The 19,316-nt window shown below is 45.3% G+C and overlaps 1 protein-coding gene across 1 annotated transcript in view; it reads right to left on the bottom strand.

The window, feature by feature from the left end:
• SNTB1 (syntrophin beta 1) overlaps window positions 1-19,316 on the bottom strand; it is a 109,969-nt gene that overhangs the window by 3,773 nt on the left and 86,880 nt on the right. The window contains exons 4-6 of the mRNA XM_081874351.1: window positions 11,020-11,159; window positions 1,984-2,180; window positions 156-346 (exon numbers count right to left, since the gene is read on the bottom strand). Coding sequence (XP_081730477.1) covers window positions 156-346; window positions 1,984-2,180; window positions 11,020-11,159 — 528 coding nt within the window. The remainder of the gene's footprint in view (window positions 1-155; window positions 347-1,983; window positions 2,181-11,019; window positions 11,160-19,316) is intronic.

Below are 19,316 nucleotides of genomic sequence, written 5' to 3'. Positions count from 1 at the left end.
AGACTTTCCAAATTCTTAAGCACCTAATTCGCAGCACAGCACTGCACAAACACTGTCACCCAGTAACAAAACGTTTATCGAAGGAGCAGATTCTACAAACAACAACAACCTATATTCACGGCAACGCGGGGAAAATACAAAAATAAAAATCTTACAATTTCTCCTTCCTTTCCTCCAAAGTCTAAGTAAAGCATCCGAATCCCATCGTCCGAGGACATTTTTAGCTTTTCGTAGGGAAACTGTAGAATGGTTTTGGGGAAGGCACCATCTTGGGGTTCAGCTGCGAGGGAGAATCCGTGTTCGTAATGAATGGTCAATCGGCATTCCTGGCCTTTGTAGGTGCAAGCTGAAGGGAAAAACACACACGAGTTGGTAATAGTTAATGGGTGGGGAGTCACAAGCCTATTTGAAGGCTTTTGAATATTTTGGTTCTAGCTTGCAGAGAAGCTTGGGGATAGGGAACTAATTGGCTCCATGACTACTGAAAACAGGCTCCGATAACTGCAAGCAGGAAAACAGCGTAGCACTAATATTTCAGCATACGTGGCTGAGCATCAGCAGGAGCCGAGAAGATACCTGGAAGGCAGGTAATACCGACTGCAGCTGTATATAATAGTAATAATTAAAAGCATGGGGGGGGGTTAATAGGTTCTCTGAACCTGCAAATTAGTCCTAGCCAGGCAAAATTTCTGTGACAGGCGCCTTGGCTCACAATAGCTGGGACACAAACTAGGAACCACCTGGTCTGTGAACTACACGGTCAGGGGAAAAATAACGCTGTCCAAGGTTGTGAAGACTGCAGAGAGAATAATTGGGTGCACTCTTCCCACCTTGGAGCAAATCTATGCTTCCAGGTGCTATAAGAAAGCTGCAGAGATAGTGCAGGATAGTGCACACCCCAGAAATTATCTCTTTCAGCTTCTGCCTTCTGGAATAAGATACAGGGTTATAAAGACTAGGACTAGCTGCCTGAGAAACAGTTTTTATCCAAATGCGATTTTGGTTTTAAACACAGTGTAAGGTAGTCTCTATGTGAGTATATTGTATTCAGTTATGGGGTATCAGAGTTTTTAGGGGGCTAACCAGGCTGGGATAGTTGGGATAGCAGGCTTGTTGGTTTTTGAATGTCTGATGTAGATTTTTTCAATTTCGTTGTATGGGACAATGACAATAAAGATTATTGTATCGTATTGTAGTCTTCCTTATGGCAACTCGTGGTCTGGGAGCCCACCCCATAAGCCCAGCCTCTGTGGCTTGCAGCAGAACTCCTGAACTCGAGGGTTCTCCTTGATTATATAATTCAGCTCTGCGTGAATAGAGCAAAAGGCTCTCAAAACACACTTCTCCCGAGTGCGAATAGCAGCATACAGTGGTACCTCGGGTTAAGAACTTAATTTGTTCTGGAGGTCCGTTCTTAACCTGAAACTGTTATTAACCTGAGGTACCACTTTAGCTAATGAGGTCTCCCGCTGCTGCGCAATTTCTGTTCTCATCCTGAAGCAAAGTTCTTAACCCGAGGTACTATTTCTGGGTTAGCAGAGTCTGTAACCTGAAGCATATGTAAGCTGAAGCGTATGTAACCCAAGGTACCACTGTATACACTTCCAGAGTTAATGCTAAATACATTATTTCTGGTAAATGAGCCACCATAGCTCATTCTCATCCTGAAGCAAAGTTCTTAACCCGAGGTACTATTTCTGGGTTAGCGGAGTCTGTAACCTGAAGCATCTGCAACCTGAAGAGTCTGTAACCCGAGGTACCACTGTACATTGTGAGAGAACCCTTCGTTTGGCTCACTCCTGGATATAGCAGACAAAGGGACCTTCAGCACCCCTTGGCCATTTTGGACAGCAAACAGACCAGAGGTAAGCAATATTGTGCCCTCTTCTCCCACTTAGGTGTCATGGCTGCTGGGGAGCCGTAGGTTCCCTACGCCTATTTCAAAGGATAGTTGCCGACTGTGGCCCTATGGCTTTGGCTCACCGGTAGTGATTTCCATTGAGAGTTCCGCAGCGTTGTGGCAACCCTGAACTATGCTCCGCGTCCACAGCGAGAGGTCCCTGCCGGTCTCTGTCCTGAAGAGATGGCTTTCGATTCCTTGCCGCGTACCCGTACGGGTAGCAAAGGACAAATCCATCCCGGCCTGGGGGGAGCCTTTCCCAGGTCCTGAATGTACCAACCTAAAGGGGAATGAACGAAACAAGAAGTTGGCGTTAGAGGGAGGGTTTCACAATAGTTGATTCCCTGCTTGGTATGCAGAAGGTCCCAGTTGCAGTATCTGCTATATAATTCAATTTCACTTAAACTGGAGGTTTCATCAAGCAGACTAGATCGGATCAAAGTATATTATTCAAGGTTTCCTTGCAAAAGCCATGACACTTATCTAAAGGTGGCGAAACGATTAGATGAGAAGCAAGCATTTCCTGGAGCGCCATTGAACTTGGAAGTTGATAGTGACATCACCTTGCCCACAAAGGTCCATATAGTTAAAGCCATGGTTTTTCCAGTAGTGATGTATGGAAGTGAGAGCTGGTCTGATCGCCGAAGAATTGATGCTTTTGAATTATGGTGCTGGAGGAGACGATTGAGAGTCCCATGGACTGCAAGAAGATCAAACCTATCCATTCTGAAGGAAATCAGGCCTGAGTGCTCACTGGAAGGACAGATCCTGAAGCTGAGGCTCCAAGACTTTGGCCACCTCATGAGAAGAGAAGACTCCCTAGAAAAGACCCTGATGTTGGGAAAGATGGAGGGCACAAGGAGAAGGGGACGACAGGACGAGATGGTTGGACAGTGTTCTCGAAGCTACCAGCATGAGTTTGACCAAACTGCGGGAGGCAGTGGAAGACAGGAGTGCCTGGTGTGCTCTGGTCAATGGAGTCATGAAGAGTCGGACACGACTAAACAACAACAACAAGTGACAGGACTGTTAGGAAAGGTGCTGGTCTGAACTTCTGAGGCGTGATTTAATCTTGTTTAACTTTGTCAACATGGAATGGGTACATCGACTTTCTTCCTGAATAATATGCTAACTAATCCAAAGAGTTTGCTAATTGTTCTGCAATCTGACTGACTGCGTCATCACAAACTCACGTAGGTAATTTTAATAAGTAAACTTAAAAGCGTGACTCCAGACCACAGGGCTCTCAGGCACTGTTTCCACCATAGCACCCTTTGAACAGACAGGTTTCATCTCTACCAACTGAGGTCTCTAACTAATTGCCTCCATTTAGTAAGGAAGCCTCCCACCCGGGGCTGCAAGTCACAAAGTCTGAGGGTTTCTACAGGGTAAGAGACACAGCCATACACACCTTTGAGGACAGAAGATGGCCCAGAATGTTCTGTTGCTCAACTGCGGTTCTGTGGTAGGCAAGTCAATACGGGAAGGATTCCCTCAAATGCCATAGCCCTTCTGTTACAGAGGATATGTGTGCGGGCCTAGCCAGTTCACAACAAAAATCCAAAGGGAGGTCTACCATGAAAGTGTGATTTCTTTCCTTTTCTTACACCTCTTAACAGCATTTGCAGCTGTCTATACTCAAAGGGAAACTGGGAGCAGCAAACCTTTGCCACATCTTGGTTCAAATTTGATAGGCTCACGGCGGAAACTGCTCTGAGGAACCAGCTCGGCCTCTCGGCCAGCTGGCTGACCATCCTCAGTGCATGCCTCATACCTCCTGTTCCTTTTCTTGAAACCTTCCAAGGAAATGGAGCCCGCAACCTCTCCCATCAAGCCACTGGGTCAGAATTCATTTGCAAATCTGACACTATTGGGCTTCAGCTCTGCAGAAACAGAGAGAGGCCAGCTCATTACAGAAAGTAATTGCAATAATTGTCCCTTGAGCAGAAGTATGTAAGACGAGTCTGACCAAAGGCTTTTCTAAGTCTGGCATCATCCTGTTCTCCACAGATACTCTTGCTTCATCAACACTGCAACAGAAGCAGGGCAGCAGGTACCAGCCTGATGTGTGTTCACATAAAACACTAGTTTAATACAGTGGTTCTCAAACTTATTTCTCTGAGCCACACTTTCAGAATAAAAATGTTCTCGTGTTACACCAAATTGTTTATTGATAAGAAATACACTGGAAAACTAAAACAACTCCTGGCAGTGCTTGATTTATAACACAGAATCCTAGAATCCAGCTCATTTTCAACATACTTTATCACATGCTGATGTTAGAAGAAAAAGATAAAAGGACGGAAAGGATCAGCAGGAGAAAAGACAGCCAAAGAATCATTTGGACTCATGTTTCTTTAGTGGTCCAAGTGAGCCAATTCAATTAAAAGCAGTTGATGTTGCATTCAGAAGATAAGGGGGGAAAGCCACAAGGCATTTTTGCACATGGGTTTAGTAGCATGAGAGAAACCCAAAACACTTGTTACTCATGTAGCAGTGCTTTTTGGGGGTTTTTTTTTAACCCTTCAACAAGCAGGGCCATTCAGAAGTTGATGAACAATTGATATACTGCAGGGAACTGTATGAGCTCAGAGCTTTCAGCTCTCAGTGAGAGAGTTCACCTGAAGATTAGCCAGATGGAGAGGCTTTGCCAGGTAAAAGGTCCATCTCAACAGTGCCCTGGGTGTGTGCATTCAAGGACCAGCACTTCCCAGCAGAGGGCACAGGAGAGCTAAAAATCCAAAACAAACGCAGCTTTTTCCAGCATGTTGAGTATCATAGACTTGTAGAGTTGCAGGAATATGGGGATCAAGAAGAAACATTTGTTGTTGTTAATAATAATAATAATAATAATAATAATAATAATAATAATAATATATTTACTTATACAGTGGTACCTCGGGTTAAGTACTTAATTCGTTCTGGAGGTCCGTTCTTAACCTGAAACTGTTCTTAACCTGAGGTACCACTTTAGCTAATGGGGCCTCCTGCTCCTGTCGCGCTGCCGGAGCACGATTTCTGTTCTCATCCTGAAGCAAAGTTCTTAACCCGAGGTACTATTTCTGGGTTAGCGGAGTCTGTAACCTGAAGCGTCTGTAACCTGAAGCGTCTGTAACCCGAGGTACCACTGTACCCTCCCCCCCTTTTCCCCCTGATGGGACTCAAGGAGATGTAGACCCATGGGTCATGCTTAAAGCTTGATAAGGATGTAGTAAGTCCATTTCCTGCCCATGTCCTCTCTGCATGTGTCTCTCACCCCACCCCACCCCACATTTCTGCATTAACCTGAGCACATATTAAACCCACAACTAAATCTGCATCAGAATATTGTCACTCAAGACACTGCATTCCTGAAAGTATTCTCTCTTGCAACACACATTTGAAATGCATTTTGGTTCCCTTTCTTTTTTTTTTTAAGCTGAGAATGCTGTCAAAACAACCAGAGTGTTAGGAATCACTGATCTGCTTGTTTATATAGCAGCCAGTCCACGGACCACCAATTGGGAACCGCTAATGGATCTAAGGGATAACAGAGTTTCAATTCATACACTAGTCTGGAATCAGATCAGCCCACACTGGAATTGGCAAGGAGTCCTCAGTTCCTCAAGTACTGCAACTTGCAGAGGATTCACATCGTGATGGTGAAACTCGCTTGCTATTCTTTTTCAAGCTTACCTGCAGCCTGGATCGTCCAGCTAGATTTGAGGTACAGACTGGTGTTTAGAAATGCAAATAGCTTCAGGGTAGGGGAAAGGCAAGGGATGCAGGTGGCGCTGTGGGTTAAACCACAGAGCCTAGGGCTTGCCGATCAGAAGGTCAGTGGTTCGAATCCCCGTGATGGGGTGAGCTCCCGTTGCTCGGTCCCTGCTCCTGCCAACCTAGCAGTTCGAAAGCACGTCAAAGTGCAAGTAGATAAATAGGTACCACTCCAGCGGGAAGGTAAATGGCGTTTCCATGCGCTGCTCTATGTGACTCATAGAATCACAGAACTGTAGAAATGGAAGGGGTGCCAAGGGTCATCTAGTCCAACCCCCACAAGGCAGGAATCGCAACGAAAGCATCCATGGTGGGTGGCCACCCAACCTCTGCTAAAATACCTCCAGCAAGGCAGCTTGCTGTGCTCCTAAGCACTTCCATTTTTGTGTGTTGGTGTGCCGGCGCTCTGACACAAACAGCTGCACGCTTGTGGAAATTTAGTTGTCATTCCCTGAGTGGCTGTCCTAAGATAACCCTCCTGTCAGTACAAAGAAGGGATTGGGTGTTCTAGACACCCTTACTAACTCGCTCGGGGTCACTGAGAGGCTACAGAGTCCCTCACGCCACTGCTAGCAGGAACATGCCGACTCGCCAGCCTTGTAACATGAGAACCTTCGTGTCTTGTGCTGTTTCCTCGCAGTGAAGGAATCCCGCACTATTTGGGCGGGTTAAGTCTTCTGCAAGCCGGAGCCAACACTTGCCTCCACATTTGTCGCCATTTGCTGTCCTCGGATTCGTGAAAAATGTTTCACCTAGTGACAGCTTGGCAGTTGTCACTACATGTGGCCAGCTCGAAGCCAGATGCATGAGAGCATACCCTAAGCCACCAAATGCTCAGACAAAGAGTACCTTTGGTAGTGCACAGTGTTTTAACTGGATTGTGTTCAGACCCTCACGGCTTCAGCCAGGAAATGGTCCATGCATTTGGTGAACTGGGCAGTGTTAGAAACTGAGATATCAAAGCTAGGAGTTAAATGGCATCTTAAACCTAGGATATGGGCGCCACAACGGAATGTCTAGGCGCGCTTTTTATGACAAGAATACAAAGCTAAAAATGAATGAACTGCAGATTGGCAGACAAAATTAATGCACTACGCAGAATTGGATAAAATGACAGGAAGGATTTGAAATCTGCGGGACCAGAGATTTACAGATGACTGGAAGAAATATATGAACTATTTGAAGAGCAACTGTAATCAACAAGTCACGCTAGTAGGACTACAATAAGTTTTGTAAGGCGAAATATATGAAATATTGCAAAGAAGAGAGACATTAGTTATGATATTTAAATGTAATAGTGAAAGTAAGAAATGTAAATTAAGTGAAAAGATTGGAAAATTTTCAGGTGTGATTGATGGAAGTCAAAAAAAATTGTATAAGATATAAAAAAGTATGTTTAATAATTGTTGAAAATGATATGTTAAAACACACATACATATGAAAATGAATAAACTGCAGCTAAAATCTTCATTTTTCACATGGTCTGAGGACTGCAAAAAACAAAGCCACGCTTCCCCTGCCCACCCCCTAATACTCTTATGAGGGTCTCTTCTCCAGCCTTCAGAGAGTGGCTGGAAGTGGATAGGCAGAAAAAGGTCCTCCTTTCATTCCAGCAGTGGCAGTTTTAAGCTGAAATCTGAGGTGCAGTACCGCACCCAGAGCTCAGAAACTGCTCACATGAAAGAAGTTCCCTGTCACAAAATGTGCCTAGAACAATGGGAGTTTCGAACGCTGAAATGGGATGGTGTTCAACTAACATGTTCCACTAGTGCAAGGATTGCTACTTGTGCAATGCAATTCCACACACACCATGCATGCCCCAAATCTGTTCTGGAGGGTTGAAAAAATCCCCAGAACAAATTTAGGGTGCATACGGGGGCCGGAGGGGGGGGAGAGAGTTTGATTGCGCAAGTGGAAATCCTCACACTCCCGGAACATATTACTCTGCACCAGATTGGATATAATGGAAAAATTTGCGACGATCTTTATCAGTAAACCAGTATCAAGCTAGGAAAGAGCTTCTTCATGCTTTATGCCAGATGTGGTTTGGGCTCTGGCTCCCACAAACATTTGGGGTGCAACATGGACTGAGAAGTGGGCCAAGAACCAAGAAGCCTTATGAGGAACAGTTGAAGGAGCTGAGTATGTTTAGCCTGGAAAAGAGGAGACTAAAAGGAGAGGGGATTTTGTTGTTGTTGTTTAGTCGTTTAGTCATGTCTGACTCTTCGTGACCCCATGGACCAGAGCACGCCAGGCACTCCTGTCTTCCACTGCCTCCCGCAGTTTGGTCAAACTCATGCTGGTAGCTTTGAGAACACTGTCCAACCATCTCGTCCTCTGTCATCCCCTTCTCCTTGTGTCCTCCATCTTTCCCAACATCAGGGTCTTTTCCAGGGAGTCTTCTCTTCTCATGAGTTGGCCAAAGTATTGGAGCCTCAACTTCACAATCTGTCCTTCCAGTGAGCACTCAGGGCTGATTTCCTTCAGAATGGATAGGTTTGATCTTCTTGCAGTCTATGGGACTCTCAAGATGGGATAGCCACCTTCAAATGTCTTAAGGGCTGTAACATGGAAGAGGGAACAAGCTTGTTTTCTCCTGTTCTGGAGAGTAGTACCCAAACCAATGACTTCAATTTATAGGAAAGCAGATTCCGGCTAAACATCAGGATAAATTTCTGATGGTAAGAGCTGTTAGACAGTGGAACTGTCTCCCTCAGGAGGTTGTGGGCTCTCCTTCCTTGGGGGTTTTTAAGCAGAGGTTGGATGGCCACCTGTCATGGATGCTTTAGCTGAGATCCCTGCATTGCAAGGGGGTGAACTAGATGACTGTTACGGTCCCTTCCAACTCTACAATTCTATGATTCTAACCAGCAACTGGCTGAAGTTCCCACTTGAATTTTTCTGCACGTTTTAATTCATTTGTGCTTCACATGTCTAATGTGGCAAGCATCCCAGTGTAACCCCCAGCAGCCTGGAAAAAAACTGAAGTGGCCTTGCACAAGTCATTATTTTTAACTTACTAGCTGGTCTGTTGATAGGAGTTGCAGCCCAAAAATTCTAGGGTACCAGGTTGAGGAAGTCTGCTTTAGAGTGTGCCCATAAGCCAAAAGCCAGCTCTTTTGTCCCACCTTACCCATCTACTTGTTCTTGCTTCCTGACACTCTATGGTAACCAGCTATTCCTCTGTTATCTCCTATCCCAATGGGAAAATGTCTTCCTTATTGCAAGCTTGCATCTCTGGTGGAAACAGCTGGCAGCAGAAAGAAGCATGAAGAATAAAAAAACCCCAAGGATGATACAACACCAGGAATGTTTCTGGAGGGCTTGGCAATATCCAGGGCTGATCTGCCTCTTTGGTGGCAGCAGTATTAATTCCAGAAATCGAGCAGGAATAATAAATTATAACGCTCCCAAGCAGAACTTATTTACATACTAAAACGTTACAGAATCAAAGAGCAAAATTCCGGTTCCAAAAAGCGAGGCACACATGGAGTACAAGCCAAAGAAAGCAAATCTTACAGGCTTATAAAATCATTTAGTGCACAGAGAAACGGCGACTGGGGAGAATTCTGCTTCTCCTTCTTTTTCAATAGTGGAATCATGAGCTACGAAAACTGTTTTGACACAAGGCAAAATTCTCTCATTGACAAGGGACACACAGGGTCAGGCTCTGCAGAAGTATGCAAAGGCATGCCCTGCAACGATGTCACGCAGGTGAGATGCAGTGCTCCATGCAACTGGGAACACTGCCTTTCCAGGGTACCTGGCCATGTGGAGCGCTGGGCATACACGCAGATCTGCATTTGAAGACATGCACAAAGGGAGGCAGAGCCTGCTGCTTGCCGCCATATTTGCATTCATGGTTCACAGAAGGCCTTTGCTCCACCCCCACCCCCAGATACAAATTAAACACCACCTCCAACTCCTTGAAAGATTCCATCAAGGGTGTCTCTGAAAAATTTTACACATCACTTGGGAAGACAGGCGGACTAATGTCAGTGTACTGGAAGAAGCAAAGATCACCAGTTTTCTTCAACATCAACTTCGTTGGACTGGTCATGTTTTGCGGATGCCTGACGATCGTCTTCCAAAGCAACTACTCCATTCCGAACTTAAAAATGAAAAGCGTAATGCTGGTGGTCAACAAAAGAAATTTAAAGACTCTCTGAAGGTGAATCTAAAAAAGTGTAGTATAAACACCGACAACTGGGAAACACTGGCCTGCGAGCACTCCAATTGGTGAACAGCCTTTACCAAAGGTGTCATGAACTTTGAAGACACTCAAACTCAGGATGAAAGGGAGAAACGTGCTAAGAGGAAGGCACGCTTGGCAAACCCTCACTGTGATCAACCTATGTCCTCACTGTGGAAGGATGTGTGGATCCAGAATTGGCCTCCACAGCCACTTACAGACTCACTGTTAAAACCGTGTTTATGGAAGGCAAACTTACTTGGCTATGAGTGGTTGCCGAAGAAGACCAATTAAGAATACTTGAAGAGGGTTTCGCTTTGACAAATGTTTCTCGTTAACCTTAGAACAGAATTCTGAACCCTTCCTAAGAAAGGAAGCTATGTTCTACCTCTACAGAAGTACGCCTCCAGATACCAGTTGCTGGGAATCACAGGTGGGCTTGTTGTGCTGATGTTCCCAAATGCATCTGGTTGGCCAAGGTGAGAAGAGGTACTGAACTAGATGGACCACTGGCCTGATGCAGAAGGCTCTTCTTATGTTGCTGCCTCATCAAAACGCATCTGCCTTGTAGCAAGTGCCCTTTTAGATATTGCTGGACTACAACTTCCATCACCCCTGACCATTGGCCCTGGGAGTTACTGTTGTTGGCATCTGTCTGTCTCAAGAGACAACTGAGTGAGCCTCCGGGAGTAAAGTCAAACTGCTGTGCCGGAAGTGATCTCCCTGGGCAGTGTGTATGGAGGTCGGGGGCTGCCCATCCAACCCCCCCTCTCAGCCTTGTTAATGCAGTCCAAAGCAGTGTTAAATATATAAGCCAGGCACGTAAGTCCTCTGTGACATCAAACATGCCAAATGAGGGTCTGGCTTGCCCTCTGTGATGCCAGAGCTTATCAACCACTAGCTATTTGACTTTTAGAAGACACCTGAAGGCAGCCCTGTTTAGGCAAATTTTTAATGTCTGATGTTTTATTGTATTTTTAATATTTTGTTGGGAGCCACCCAGAGGGGCTGGGGAAACCCAGCCAGATGGGCAGGGTATAAATAAATGATGATGATGATGATGATGATGATGATGATGATAGTGAGCGGCCTGTGGACATGACTCAGCATCTCAAGGCTCAGTGCACAGTCGCTAGTTATGGAAGCAGTGACAAAACATCAACAAAGGTACCTGGTGGCCAGCAGAGGGTATGAATGAAGAGGACCGAACCAAGCCTCTTTGATCCGTGGCATGCTCTCGTACATCAAGAGATCCTTCTCAGTCAGTACAACAAGCACAGCTTTCCAATGCCTCTCGTTCTCTCCCAGCACCTGGGGAGGAAAAGAAGAAATAGAGCCTGTGAAATGATGGCAAGGAAAGAAGTCAAGATTGCAGTTGCCAGCTAGTCTGAAGTGGGGGGGGGGGGGAGAAGAAGCACATGCTGTCAGGAAAGCAATGAGTTCATTGATTGAATCACTTCTCTAGTAGCAGTCATTTATGCATAGCTCCCCAAGAGCGCACTGATTTGCGTAAAATTGTTGTATGCATAGATGCAAAGAAGTAACTGCTGTAATTTCAATAGAAGTGCATCTCAGAAAAAATAGGGAAGACCTGTTGGCATATGCAGTCTGCAGTCTAGGTACAACAAGGGAAGCTACATTAGGCTTGAGTCTAACCGGTACTGTTCAGCCTGACTGGCAGAAGGTCTCCCGTATTTCAGACAAGGAAGAACCCTGGCCTGATCTGCAAATGCCAGGGATCTGCTGCTTGTTCTCTACCACTGAGTTCCGGCAACCCAACAGGTTTGCTATGGGCAGCTACAAGGCCTCTGCTCTCTTCTTATGATCCTTTACCTTCAAACCAGACTTGGACTACACAGCCCTCCAAACAGAGGTTGCCTTCAAGCAGAAGACTATCCTCTGGCAGACCTTCAAGTTAGAGGACTGTCCTCTGACTGCTCTAAGAGTAATATGTATCCCATTTTTAAGGAAAGTACCCCCCCCCCCGGGGCAAATCATTCAAAAATTAGCTACTGCTGCCATGTTTTTCTTTCTAAACTCCAGGTTTCTTGCGGGACACACATTTTGTTCTTAAATCAAGTGACTCACGCAATCTAGACTTTGCCAAATGGTTTAAAAGCATATTTTCAAACTGTGAAGCTAATCGATAATTAAATTAGAGTCCTGTTTTGGAAAGCCATTCTGTATTTTTCATTAATTGGAAAGGGCCACTCCAATTATAATTGCTTTTTATTAAACTAATTACACAGTATCAGCAGGCTGAAAATTTCACCAGGCATTCAGCCTGTGAGATTTAAGCAAAGGGTGCGTTGGCTTTGGGGAAGTCTCATGTTTCATAAAGGCTAGTTTTCAGGATATAAAAATCCGTGTTTCACTAGATTTACAGACCAGCTATGAATAGAAACCTTTAAAAAAGAGAAATTTTGATTCTTATTTTTTGTTTTGTTCTCCTGTTTGAAAGAAAATGGGTTGTTTTCTTTTCAACAAATTTGCATTGATTTTTTAATGTATAGGAAAATATGTTTTCAAATAAACAATATAAAAGGAAAAGCAAAGCCTAGGTTTAAAATAAAGTTGACATTCTGGACAAGTGCCTAATAAACATCTTCATGAAGTGATCTACTCAGGTGAGTACATCAGGTAAAGAATTGAACCAGTGCTTTAAACTTTATTTCCCCTTTTTTCCATTTCAGAGTATAGGGGCAGCAGAATTAAAGCCACTATGAGGAGGCCTCTCTGCTTAAAGGCTGCCGGTAGAGACTTTCCATATTCCTAGAGTGAGTTTCTGACATTTGTAAAGGGACCCCTGATCATTAGGTTCAGTCGTGGCCGACTCTGGGGTTGCAGCGCTCATCTCACTTTATTGGCCGAGGGAGCCAGCGTACAGCTTCCGGGTCATGTGGCCAGCATGACTAAGCCGCTTCTGGTGAACCAGAGCAGTGCACAGAAACACCGTTTACCTTCCCGCCGGAGCAGTACCTATTTATCTACTTGCACTTTGACGTGCTTTCGAACTGCTAGGTGGGCAAGAGCAGGGACCGAGCAACGGGAGCTCACCTCGGCATGGGCATTCGAACCGCCGACCTTCTGATCGGCAAGTCCTAGGCTCTGTGGTTTAACACACAGCGCCACCCGCATCCAGGCAACTAATCCCTTTGGATACTCTGCACAGTGTGGAAGTGGCACCGTGTTGACAGATGTTAAGATACATATTAGGCTATGTATTTTTATTTCTTTTCTTGCTGGTTGATGAATGACAACGTCCACATTTTTATTTTTATTTATAGTAAATAATCTTGATTCAAGTGCAGGAGGCAATTCCGAATACAAAAATAATGAAATTTGATTGGCCGAAGCAAAATAAACTGCAATGCAGAAACGCATCGCACGACATCTACAGTGTCCTGTCTCCCTCTGAGCTGCATTGGTGAACTCACTGAAACCAAGGCGATTTCCAGCGGTGGAGCTGATTAGAGCAGACAGCCGTAAGCACAGGATGTCGGCACATCCCACGCGGCGGGAAATTGGGCCGCACTATACCTCTGACCCCAGCCGCAGACGAAGGAGGCAATACAGGGAGAATTATTTCAAGAGGGAAATGAAAAGAAGCAAATGGCTACATTTCCATTGCTAATCTCTTCCTGATCCCAATGCGCACTACAATGCAGGCTTGTGTCGCTATCAGATCTGGGCGTTTGCCAAGGCATACAAAATTCCCTGCAGGGCACAATAGGAACTGCTGGAAGTACCTAACGAAAACAAGAGAAAAAAATTCCTTCCAGTAGCACCTTAAAGACCAACTAAGTTAGTTCTAGGTATGAGCTTTTGTGTGCATGCACACTTCTTCAGATACACTGAAACAGAAGTCACCAGACCCTTCTATATAGTGAGAAGGTGGGGAGGGGTATTACTCAGAAGGGTGGTGGGAATGGGTGATTGGCAGATAGCTGTGATGAGCCTGTTGACGAAGAGGTGCGAGTTGAAGGTGGGGAAGGGGGGAGATTGTGCAGCCTGGGCTGTGCGTCCATTTGGGTGCTAGGAGTCTGAATGCTCAGGGAAGACAGAAGCAGATAAACGCATAATTGCAATGATTGATTGATTGATAATAAGTAGTGGTCCAAATTTGTTGGTATCGCTCTTAAACCAGCTTCACTTAACCGCAGCGACATTGTCATGTACATTAGTAGCATCGTGACTTCATAAAAACACTATGTGATCCCTGATTGTCTAGGTTCACTCTAGAAAAGAGAAAGAAGCCAAAGCAAACAGGGGGAGGTAGGTAATCATAGAATCATAGAATCATAGAGTTGGAAGAGACCACAAGGGCCATCGAGTCCAACCCCCTGCCAAGCAGGAAACACCATCAGAGTACTCCTGACATATGGTTGACATATGGTCGTAATGATGAAATGACAGCAAGTTAAGGAAACCAATGGCAGCAAGGTAGCAAAGAAGGTGGGATATGTAGGAGGGAAGTCTGCATTAGGTGAAGTCTTGGGGTTATTTCAGACTCAAAGCTGTCCATTGAGGCACAGGTTAATTCTGCGTCCAGGGTAGCTCCATCTGGGACATCACTTAAAACTCTACCTGCCTGTGAACTGTCTTGCCAGAGTGGCGCATGCTCTGGTTATCTCCCGCTTGGACTACTGCAATGTGCTTTACGTGGGGCTACCTTTGAAGGTGACTCAGAAACTACAACTAATCCAGAATGTGGCAGCTGGACTGGTGACTGGGAGTGGCCGCCGAGACCGTACAACACCGGTCCTGAAAGACCTACATTGGCTCCCAGTTTGTTTCCGGGCACAATTCAAAGTGTTGGTGCTGACTTTTAAAGCCCTAAATGGCCTCAGCCCAGTATACCTGAAGGAGCATCTCCACCCCCGAACACTGTCCTCCGAGGGTCTTCTGCTGGTTCCCTCACTGCGAAAAAGCGAAGTTACATGGAACCAGGCAGAGGGCCTTCTCGGTAGTGGCCCCCTCCCTGTGGAACGCCCTCCCTTCAGAAGTCAAGGAAATAAACAACTATCTGACTTTAAGAAGACATCTGAAGGCAGCCCTGCTTAGGGAAGTTTCTAATGCTTGAAGTTTTATCACGTTTTTACTATTCTGCTAGGAGCCGCCAAGAGTGGCTGGGGCAACCCAGCCAGATGGGTGGGGTATAAATAATAAAATTGTTGTTGTCGTCGTCATCTAGGGCAGCAGCTCATTGCACATAAACAATTTTTTTTATTGTTGTATTTTTCCTCCTGAGTTTTTAGGGGAGACCTCTCACAGCCAGGATCTCTCTGCTGCTTGGCTTATGAAAGATGACAAGATCACAACCCTAAAATCGGCATCTACGTTCCTATGAGGTTTAATCAATTATCTGAGACAAACCATTGCTTGCAAACTAAACGCTAGATACTCTCAACATTATAACTCAAGTCTACGTGAGGTAGCAGCAAGATTCTTTATTTATTTTTAATCTTCTCCTACCTGACAGTTATGTGGAGTTTTAAATTAGATATGCACACCACAAACGGATGGAGTGCAATACAGCATTATTTCCTCCAGATTACTGAACGATGGAAGATTGCTAAGGCTGTCAATCTTTAAACCGAAATCCTATTAGGAAATTACATGCTATCTGCAATGGAGACTCTAAAGCTTAATGCTTTTAACTTGACTCTCCAGTTCTCTGGGTGTTTTCCGAATTTTTGCTACACAGTGCTGCAGTATTCCATGATCTGAAAAGCCGTGTTTATCTGACACGCAGATCACGTTAGGAACATAGGAAACTGCCTTTGTTTGGAGTCAGACCATTGGACCACCTGGTTCAATGCTGTCTACAATGACTGGCTTAATAATGCAAGCAGAGCTCAGCATCCCATTCCCATAATGACCAACCAAAATAATAATAATAATAATAATAATAATAATAATAATAATAATAATAATTTGTACCCCGCCCATCCGGCTGGGTTTCCCCAGCCACTCTGGGTGGCTTCCATAGAAACCAAAAATACACTAAAATATCACACATTTAAAAACTTCCCTGAACAGGGCTGCCTTAAGATGTTTTCTGAATGTCACGTAGTTGTTTATAGCTTTGACATCTGATGGGAGGATGTTCCACAGGGCGGGCGCCACTACTGAGAAGGCCCTCGGCGCTGGACCTCAGCGTCCGGGCAGAACGATGGGGGTGGAGACGCTCCTTCAGGTATACTGGGCCGAGGCCGTTTAGGGCTTTAAAGGTCAACACCAGCACTTTGAATTGTGCTCGGAAACATACTGGGAGCCAATGTAGGTCTTTCAAGACTGGTGTTATGTGGTCTGGGTGGCCGCCCCCAGTCACCAGTCTAGCTGCCGCATTCTGGATTAGTTGTAGTTTCCGAGTCACCTTCAAAGGTAGCCCCACGTAGAGTGCATTGCAGTAGTCCAAGCGGGAGATAACCAGAGCATGCACCACTCTGACAAGACAGTCCGCGGGCAGGTAGGGTCTCAGCCTGCGTACCAGGTGGAGTTGGTAGACAGCTGCCAATGGGAAGCTCACAAGCAGAACAGAACTCTCCCACTACCAAGCGACTGGGATTCATAAAGCATTGCTGCCTCTAAAAGTGGACACAGAGCACAGCCATCGGGGTTAATAGCCATTGATAGCCTGCAGGGACTGAGGCTATTTGCAGAGTTGGAAAGGACCATGAGGGTCATCTAGTACAACCCCATATACTATTTTCCCCAATCTGGGGCTTGAACACACAACCCTGAGATGAAGAGTCTCATGACTTACCAACTGAGCTGTCATGTGGCAAGATCCACTGAGATGAGCAGCTTAGGATGCAGCCCATCTCTGGCTCAGCCAGCTGATTCCTGGCTCAACGAACCCCAAGCCAAAGATATGCCAACGGATCTCGGCCCAGTATACCTGAAGGAGCATCTCCACCCCCATTGTCCAGCTCCGAGGGCCTCCTGGCGGTTCCCTCACTGCGGGAAGTGACGTTACAGGGAACCAGGCAGAGGGCCTTCTCAGTAGTGGCACCTGCCTGTGGAATGCCCTCCCATCAGATGTCAAGAAATAAACAACAATCTGACTTTTAGAAGAAATCTGAAGGTTGCCCTGTATAGGGAAGTTTTTAATGTTTGATGTTTTATTGTGTTTTTAATATTCTGTTGGGAGCCGGTCAGAGTGGTTGGGGAAACCTAGCCAGATGGGTGGGGTATAAATAACAAATTGTAATTGTTGTTGTTGTTATGTCCCATCCTGGCTTAGTCAAGGTTGATGAAAGCCCTAAAATGGGGGGTTCTGGGGGTGGGACTTAGGCTGGATATCTGAATACCATTGAGCTTGGACACTTGACCTAGCAACCTGGCACACAGCTCTATTTTACAGGGATCCAGGCAGAGGGCCTTCTCGGTAGTGGCACCCGCCTTGTGGAACGCCCTCCCACCTGATGTCAAAGAGAACAACAACTACCAGACTTTTAGAAGACATCTGAAGGCAGCCCTGTTTATGGAAGTTTTTAATGTTTAACAGACCACTGTATTTTAATACTTTGTTGGAAGCCGCCCAGGGTGGCTGGGGAGACCCAGCCAGATGGGTGGGGTATAAATAATAAATTGTTGTTGTTGTTGTTGTTGTTGTTGTTGTTGTTGTTGTTGTTGTTGTTAATCAGAGGATTGTAGAATTGTGGAGTTGAAAGGGACACCAAGGGTCATCTAGTCCAACCCCCTGCAATGCAGGAATCCAGTCAACCTCCACTTAAACGCCTCCAACGAAGGAGAGGCTTGTTGGTGACTGAGCAGCAAACCTCACTGTTGAATGGGGTTTGAATCTGGTGTCTCTTTACATTGGCTTGCTTTACACCAGCTTCTTGTGCATAGGATTACTCCCTCTGTCTAACCTGTCAATCCTATTTTAAACCACTCAAAGGCAGCAGGTCTTTGGGGTTTGGGGCAGCCGTTTCTCTCAGCTCCACCTTGAGACGGCAAGGTTGAAACTAGGAACTTCTGTGTGTAACTCATCTGCCGTAATCTTCCAACTTCTTTTTCATTCTGCCTATAATAACGATGAGGATAATAAAACTTGTCCCTAAAGTTTTACCCGTTGATTAATCAGCCCATTAAACCGAGCGGTCCTCATCTGCACAATTGTAAGGTTAAATACATATATACATACAGTACTTTAAAAATAAAACTGCTGGTATTGGCAGATGCGTTTGAGGTAACAGGTGCATAACCATTATCAGGCAGCATTTGGTTCCCATTTCAAATATGTGGGGGACTTTCCCATTCCTCTGGATATGATCCCAAACCACATCCCAGAGCTGCTGGTTATCCCTAGTAAAACATCCAGGCAGCTGTGAAAAGCGCTTTTGAACCATGTAAGAAGTAGCTCAGGCTGGATGTTCCTTTAGGCTATTTGGAAAGTCTGAGGGCAACCAAATGCAAAACAGCTGGGGGTGTGAAGAATAACTGTAGAAAGCCCCTTCCCCCGAAGATAAGCTTGCGATAAGAATGGCCAGATTTGTCTGCAAAAATGAAAGCATGTTCCTCTGGATAAAATGGGCCCAAACTTTGGTCTCAGCTGGAAGCAAAGGAGGATCCCAGACTGATCCACAAACCATTGAAGGCCTGTGCTTAGATCTACAGTCGTACCTTGGAAGTCAAACGGAATCTGTTCCGGAAGTCTGTTCGACTTCCAAAAAGTCCGAAAACCAAATCGTGGCTTCCGATTGGCTGCAGGAAACTCCTGCAGCCAATCAGAAGCTGCGGAAGCCCTGTCGGATGTCCGGGTTCCAAAGAACATTTGCAAACTGGAACAATCACTTCTGGGTTTGCGGTGTTCAGGAGCCAAAGTATTTGAGTTCCAGGCCATTCGAAAACCAAGTTACGACTGTTTGTTTGTTTTTTAAAAAATGAACTGCAATCTCCAAACAGTATACAACCATAGAAGAGACATGACTAAAATATACAAGCCAATTAAAGAAAAGTTTGCAACCATAATTAAAAATAAAGATAATTAAATAGTCTAAGACCAGTTTTTCCTGTTGAGGTCAGTGAGGCTGAATTGGGCTTAGAGCCAACCATACTTTACTGAACTATGAAATCTACCAATAGCCTCTCTAGGCACATATCTGTTTATATTTAATCTCAATAAATCTTCAGCCTTGGTTCATGTTCCACCTTCCCCTGGTATGTGTTACGTCCCACTTCTGAAAATGGCCAAGTTTGTACACCACAGTAAACCATAGCTAACACTGTACCATGAACGTGACTACAGAGCAGCTTTGACTCCTTGTTGCTCATGCTGGGAGGTAATAAACCATAATCCCTGCCTTGGTATCACATTCGAAACAGGGGTTGCAGTTTGCTTTGCCCTTCTGAAAACTGCCCAGTTTGCACACCATGATAAACCATGGTTAATGGTTTATTGCTGTGTTGTCTAACTCCTTTAAGTTCAAAGCACAATCCCTGGCTAAACATGATATC

The sequence above is a fragment of the Podarcis erhardii genome, assembly GCF_964252035.2.
Source record: "Podarcis erhardii genome assembly, chromosome: 8".
Lineage (NCBI taxonomy): Eukaryota > Metazoa > Chordata > Lepidosauria > Squamata > Lacertidae > Podarcis > Podarcis erhardii.
Note: the sequence above shows the minus strand (reverse complement) of the source record. Positions and strands in the feature narration are given on the sequence as shown.